The 7,298-nt window shown below is 57.4% G+C and overlaps 1 protein-coding gene across 1 annotated transcript; it reads right to left on the bottom strand.

Moving 5' to 3' along the window:
• Nucleotides 1-1,292: 1,292 nt before the first annotated feature.
• Nucleotides 1,293-7,149, bottom strand: UNC119 (unc-119 lipid binding chaperone). Its single transcript, XM_047834032.1, has 5 exons — nt 6,858-7,149; nt 3,234-3,347; nt 2,667-2,769; nt 2,295-2,467; nt 1,293-2,006 (listed from the first exon to the last, which is right to left on the bottom strand). The coding sequence occupies exons 1-5, from the start codon at nt 7,081-7,083 to the stop codon at nt 1,894-1,896; spliced, it is 729 nt and encodes a 242-aa protein (XP_047689988.1). The 5' UTR covers nt 7,084-7,149; the 3' UTR covers nt 1,293-1,893.
• Between the last annotated feature and the right edge of the window lie 149 nt (nt 7,150-7,298).

The following is a 7,298-nucleotide window of genomic DNA, read 5'->3' as shown; positions in this document are numbered from 1 at the left end:
GTCTCACTCCTTCAGATCCAGCCTTCCAGAGATCATCTGAACAGGTCATTCCCGATTAATCCTTCCCCCTCCCTCAGGAGAAGCCTCACCACCTGCACTACAAGGCACCTGTGTCTTCCTTCCACATCATAAATACCCACCTTCCCAAATGCCCTGAATAAATCTTGCCTCCAAACATTTGCTTTGTGCTGCTTCCTATGCACAAATGCTTACCCCACCTCTTCTGGCCAGTCATGCTGAGCCATTCAAGCACCTGCTGCAATGCTGCCTCCTCCAAGTGTCCTCCTGAGATCTCTCCAAGCAGGACCACTCTTGCTCCCCTGTATGCCCGGTCCATCTTACTCCTGCAAACAAGTATTTGTTCCAGGTCTCACTCATTTTAGAATTCCCAGAGTTCGGGGCACCCGGGTGGCTCAGTTAGTTAAGTGCCCAACTCTAGATTTCGGCTCAGGTCATGATCTCATGGTTCGTGAGTTCGAGCCCCATAGCCGGCTCTGTGCTGACAGTGTGGAGCCTGCTTGGGACTCTCTCTTCCTCTCCCCAGCGTGCTAAGTAAATAAATAAACTTAAAAAAAAAAAAATAGAATTCCCAGAATTCAGCCCAGGACCCAGTCCCAGCAAGGGCTCCACCAGTCGAATTCCAGCACTTCTAGACTTCTTAGTGGGTTAGGGTCAAAGCCTCAGCCCAGAGAGGGCTGTCACCAGGCATATCTAAATTAGTGGGTGGGAAGAGTAGGGTGTGAGCTCCCCACCTATCTCAGTTCCCCAGTTTCCTCCACTGAGGGAATTAAGAGCTCTTCTGGGTCTGGGTAGTGCTGGGGGCCAGAGGCAATGTTATATGTAGGGCGGCCAGGCCAGGGGCTCCCCAAGGCAGCTGAGGCCAAGGAGATGGCTCCAAACCTTAGCCCAAACTGTGTCCACCTTGAATCTCTGATGAGGGCTACAAACACAAACTAGTAGTCCCAGTGGGCTCTGGGTGAGGGAAGAAGGGGTGGAGAACAAGACCACCTCCCCCACACCTTCCGTCCACCTTAGAGTCGAGGGCTCTTGTCCCAGCCCCCGTTTTGCCAGAGTGGTCTAGGCCTTTGAGCCAAAGCTTTCCCCTCTCAGGGCCTGGGTCTCCATCTTTGTCAAAGGAAAAACCCTTTCCAGCTGTAACATGTAGTAAATGCTGACTCTAGATGCTGTGATGTCAGGGCATAGAGGACTAGGGGACAGGAGGAATTGAGAGTCACATTAATGTTCCACCCCCACCACACCCACACCCCCACATGTTGGCCCATCAGCCAAAGAACAGAAAAGGAGAGAGTTTATTGAAAACTATATACAGTTGGTCCAGTCCCTACCACAGGCTGCAATCCGGGGGGCCGTCCCTCCCACCCCTCAGGCGGTGGCTCAGCCCCTGATGGTAAAGGTTGGGGCTAGGGCCAGGGCCTGGACTCCCTCGGGAAGCTTGGCAGCCAGACACCCTCCCCCACCCACCACAGATGTTCATCTGTGAATTTACAATTCTAAATGGCCTGTAGGTGGGCAGGGGACAGGGAATAGGTCTCTGCCCTGACCTGGTCAAAGCCTGGATAGGGGAACACTATTCTTAAACTTGGGCCCAAGAAGCCCAGCGAGGTTGTCCAGAAGTCCTGGCTACTCTTCTCACAGGAGGCCTTCCTGGACTGGAGGCGGACAGCCCTCCTACCACCCCACCCCATGCGCCAGGCCTCATGGGCTTCAGAGATTTGGACTGGGGCCATCAAGTACCCTCCCTCCCATTGCTGACTCAGGGTCCAGGGCTCTTGAAATACTCCTCAGGCAGAAGCCTCGGGTCGAGAGGTGAGTGTTGGGGAGGTCACAGTTGAGGGTCCAGGACCCTCCCGGGGTATGGGGCTGTTTTGGGGGTCAGGGCGTTCCACTGTAGGAATAGTCTGCTTTGTTGTGCATCACCAGCCGATCATCCACGAAGTAGAAGCTGTCAGACTGTGTTTCGTATGGGTGACGGATCATCTCGTTGACTGTAAGAGAGGCCCAGCCAGATAGGGCAAAGGTCAGAAGCCTGAGCCAGGACACTGCAGGGGCTCCAGGACTGTGGGATGGGGACAAGCTGAACAACCTCAGAACCATCGCAAAGAGTCCCCCAGCCCATTTGAGCCTCGGTTTCCCCACAGGTGGCATGGGAATGGTGGCCAAAACACAGGTGACCCAGGGTAGGAGAAAGGGGGTCGGACCCACGCTCCCCCCACTTTGGTCTCTCTAGCCCCTCCCACCACCCCCCCTACTCCCACAAAGCCCTGCCCACGCACTCAGCTCCTCAGAGAGAGGGGGGAAGTCGTAGATGTGTTCGCAGGTGTTCTTGCTGCTGGGGATGCAGAAGCCAAAGTGGAAGTCAAAACTTTTGAGGAGCTGGTTGCGAAAGTAGTGCCTCTCAATCATGCGGAAGTTGTTGACAGGCTTATCTCCCACTGTGAACTCCACCCTGAGAGATCGGAGGGGGCGGGTCTGAGTTTGGCTTTGAAGTCAGCTAGCAAGGCTCAAGACAGACACCACCCCCAAAAGAGAGGCTCGGTAAGAACTCAGGAAGGGCTCATTCCCACCCTCACCCTTACCCCCAGCCCTTGCCCACCCCTCCAAGTGCCCCCCCCCCCCGCCGCCGCCGCCGCCGTCCAGTGACTTACGTGGCTCCCACCTGCCTCAGGCGGAGGAAGGCAGGTGTGAACTGGTAGCGGACAAAGCGTCCAGCATTGGGGTCCAGATCTCGCCGGTTGATGGGCAACCGCTCTGCAATGTACCCCGACTGGGGCTCAGTGGGCTTCAGGCTGGGGCCCATGCCCACCCAGGGTTCCACCCCAGGGCCCACATCTGTCTGAACTCTTAAAAATTCCCCAGGAGAGTCTGATGCACATTTAGGGTGCAGACCTTTGGCCAAATGATTCCACAGGGAGGGGGGATGGTTTCTAGTTCAGCAATCAGGTCACCGGTTTCAACTGAGGTTTCCCAGGGCCACGGGAGACACAGAAGCCTGGGGCCTCTGGGACTGCAGTTCCCAGGAAGGCCTGCAGAGGGCAGGCTGGCAGGGACTGAAGGGGCCGTACTATCCTCCCAAGATGTCCAGCCCCAAAACCGGAAAGAAAAGCAGCGACCAGCCCCAGCTCTATTCTGCGGCCTGAGGAATCCCTGGGTAGCCCACTTCACAGCCCTTGCCCACCTCCTCCCTCCGTCTATGTCCTACCTAGCCTACTCACCTGAAGCTGGGGGCTTCTTGATTTCAAAGAGGACAGTGCCTGAGTCCATGTCTCGAATCTTGAACCTGATGAAGTCGATCTTGTAGATATTCTCCTCGGGGGAGCATAGGTAGTCTAGGGGAGACAGGCAGCTAAGCAAAAGAGGGACCCGTCCAGAAGCCCCCGCTACCAGCTCAGCCTTTGTGAGACCCCAGACTAGTTCACTGCCTTCTGGAAAGAGAGAATTGAGTCCCTGCCCTGGGGGCACACCCAGAGTGTGGGGGATACATAGCCCTGTCTCTGGGATCTAATGGGAGACAAACAGCGCCATCCTAGTAGCCTCTGAGCTCAGGGAGGAGCAGGGTGAAGGTGAGTGGAAGACAAGGTCACCTCCCCCTACAGTCCCTCCCATCCTGGAGTTGAGGGGCTTTATTCCAGCCTCTGCTCTGCCAGGGCTAACTCAGTGACTTTGAGCCAGATGGGTCTCCAATCTAATGAGCAGTCCCCAGCACGGAAGGAAAGGTACAGCCCTGGCTTTGAGAACCTCATTCTAAAGGGGGTGACACAGCTTTGCCTCAGGAGATACATAGTGTTACTCTGAAGGACCCCCCCCCCCCCCCCCCACCACACAACTGCCTCTCGAACTACATCTAAGTGCATTAGGCAAGGACTTCCCTGACCTGGGTCATACTAGGGCAGGCAGACAACCCCTTCCCTGCTCGTCCTCACCTCCCAGCCCCCTCCTCTCCCCATAAGCGGCTTATATCAGCCCAGCTCCCTTAAGCAGCTTAGTCAAAGCTCTGCTGACTCAAGCCCAGAGCCTATAATATTGGGGGAAGGGGGCCACCTTTGCCCCCAACCCCTGTTGATCTCCAAATGGGAGGAAGTCTTAGCAAAGAGAGGGAACCCCCTCAAAGGTCATCTACCCGGCCTTGGCTCTGAGCCACCCCCATAGTGAAGAGTACAAGCAAAGCCAGGAAGAGGGTGTGGCAGGTGCATTTGGGGGTGTGCATGGGGGTAAAGGGAGTCCTCAGGCCCAGAAGAGGAACCAGGAAGAGTGGTGAGTCCTGCCAGAGGAAGTTTAGGAATATCAGCGCCTGATCCAACCCTCACTTCTCTTGCAGCAGCAAGTGCTCAGGGAGGCCCTGGCAGCAAATAGAAAGGAGCAGTGGTGGGTCTGGTCTGTCAGCCTGCCCAGCATCACATCCTCCCCAGAGAGGCCCGGAAATCACCCTCCAAGCCCCTGGGCCACCTCCAATTCCTCTGGGGCAGGAAGAGGAAGTGAATGTAAAGTCATTCTCTCTTCCCCAATCCTGGGGCAGCCCCCTCCAGGAAGCCCTCCCGGGAGCCTCCTGGCACCTTGGGGTCCAGCAGGGGCTACACAGGGCTTGGGGAGGGGCCTGATCCCAGGCCTGTCCACCACAGTCCAGGGTGTGGAGAGAGGAGAAGGAATATAGGTGGGCAACGCCCACCTCACCCCATACACACTTTATTTTCACAGAAAGTAAGCACCAATCCCAAGATGTGGAAAGAAGGTGCAGGGACAAGAAGAGGTGGCAGAACTGGGAGCAGGATCCTAGTGGCCCAACTCCAGCTCCCTGGAAAACCCTTCCTTCTCTACATTCTCTGGCTTTTGGAGCCTCTCCTCTCTCTCACGTGGGAATAAGTTCTTGCAGTCTGCCCTCAGTCTCTTCTACTGCACCTTGAATCATTAGCCCTTTTGCCCTTAGAGGACATGACAGAAATGGAATGCCCATGGCTCAAAACACTGCACCTACTCCCTCCCTTCTGCCAAGGGAAGGATGAGGCCTGGGACCCAGGGTAAGGCCAGATAAAGGGGCAGAGTGGCTGAGGGCTCAGAACATAACTGCCCCCTTTCCCTCTGCCACAAATAGCTTCCTAAGCTGGATTCAGGGCTGGTAATCCAGGAGGAGCAACCCTCAGACCTGTGTGATTAGGGTCAAAAGGGTGGAGATCCCTGGAACCCTGTTCTCACCTTCTATAGAGAAAAGGGTTCCCATGAAGCCCTTTCCCCTACCCATCCCCCACAGCTGCCCCATCTCTAAGGGCTATGAACTTCCTCCAAAATAGGAGACACATTGTGGTACACGGGCTGGAAGCCCCCACAGTTGCAAAATAACCTTTAAAGTTACCTAGGACCCAGACAGGTCAACCTGACCTCCAAACATCCTATAAGAAAGTTCTGTCCCAGAGCTACCCTAAATTCTAAACCTGCTGTTGCCAGTTACAGCTCAACTGGCAGTAACATCAGATTGGTCCAGGCTCCCTCCCTCTACTAGTGTCTGCTTGGGCAAGGCAGCTCAGCACTCTGGGGGCCCAGCCAAGAATGGTTGTTGCCTGGCTCAGAGAGGAGAGAGAAGCTGGTCCCCCAGGGACCCAGATGCACAGGCCTAGACCTGCCATTATGGTCCCCTCCCCGGCTCTGTCTGGCAGCCTTGGGCTCTGCTGCTCCTGCAACTGCAGGGCTCAGGTCCACTCCAGCACCTGCCCCCCACTACCAGAGAGAGGTCCCAAGAGTTGCTCTCACAGAGGGAGCTGGGGCAGGATTACTGATAAATGAAGCTAGGGTAGAGGGCCACTCTCTCTCCAAATGCCATCTGTTCTTTGAGGTTCAGCCACCGCCCCTGCCATGAGGCTTCCTAGCCGTTGTTCCCTGCCTATGGTAACCTCCTCCCCTGCCCTGAATGCCCAGTTGTCTGCCTCTAGGCAGCAGCCAGGGGCAGTCTTGTGGGGCCCTCAGTACTGTGGATAAAAGAGCCCTATTATACTAGAGCATGCACAGCATGCCAGGCACTATACAAAATCAGAAAATTAATTTCCACAACAGCCCTATAAAGTAGGTGCCATTGTCCCCATTTTATAGATGAACATGCTCAGAGAGATGAAATTACTTGCCCAAGGTCACACAGTCAACTACCTGGCACAGTTGGGGCTTCAACCCAGGCAGTCCAGCTCAGAAATTCAACCACAGCGGAGACCAGGCCTCCGGAAAGAAGACAGGCTAAGGGCGGTTTTAACTCATTCCCTTGAGAGGGCCCAGAGCCAACCCACTGAAGCTTCCTGCCCAGGTCCTTTCCTGGGGTTGGAGGATGGCCCCAGACTTCCTGGGGGATCCAGGGTGAGAGCATTACCGATCAGGGAGACCCGAGGGTCTTAATGTCACCGAAGCTGTAGCTCAGCCTCCACCTAGCCTCCAGGGTGGGGACTGAGGACAGAAGACTACACTCAGCACCCATCTTCATTATTGCAAAAAAAAAAAAAAAACAGCCTCAAAGGGCTCTGAAGACTCCACGGGGAAGGGGTCACAGTTGCAGCTGCTGCCCCACCTCCACCTTGGAAAGGGGGACGGCCTCCTCAGAAAGGAAGGAATAGGGTGAAAATAAATGTCTAAAGGGAGAAGAGGCGGGCACAAGGAGATCAAGGGAAGAGGGGACATGGAGATCTCAGGCTCAGAGGCAGAAGGGTAGGGGACTCAGAAGAGGGGGACCCGGGTGGGGGAGGGGAGGTAGGGGGAGGGCGGGAAAGGGGGCGGGGGCCCGGGCTCGGCACACCGCGAGGCCCCCCTCCCGCGCTCTCTCCCTCCCGCCCTCCCACCGCGGGTGGCGCTGCCTCGCCGGTGCTCACCGCCCGTGATCCGCTGCAGCCCCAGCACGTCCTCCGGCCCGATCGGCTGCTTCCTCTGCAGCGGCCCCGGCCTGGGCCCCGGGCCAGCCTCCGGCTCCGACTCGGACCCGGACTCAGATTCCGCCTGCAGCTGCGGCTCGGGCTTGGGCTCCACGCTCTGGCCCGAGGCCCCTGGAGCGGACTCCGCCCCCGTCCCAGCCCCGCCGCCGCCCTTCTTCACCTTCATGGCCTCGCAGGGCCGCCGCTTGCCTGCTGCCGCGGCGGCTGCCTGCGCCGGCTAGAGCCGAGAGAAGGGGGAGCGTCCGCAGCCCCGCCCCCGGCCGGGGGGCCCAGGTACCGCCCCGCCCCCGGGGGTGGGCCAGACGTTCGCCCCGCCCACCCCTGCCGTAAGGCTGGCCGGCGCACCAACCTGGGTCTACTCCCGCGGGGCTGGGTGGGGCC

This window comes from Prionailurus viverrinus, chromosome E1 (genome assembly GCF_022837055.1).
Source record: "Prionailurus viverrinus isolate Anna chromosome E1, UM_Priviv_1.0, whole genome shotgun sequence".
In the NCBI taxonomy this organism is placed as follows: Eukaryota; Metazoa; Chordata; class Mammalia; order Carnivora; family Felidae; genus Prionailurus; species Prionailurus viverrinus.
Note: the sequence above shows the minus strand (reverse complement) of the source record. Positions and strands in the feature narration are given on the sequence as shown.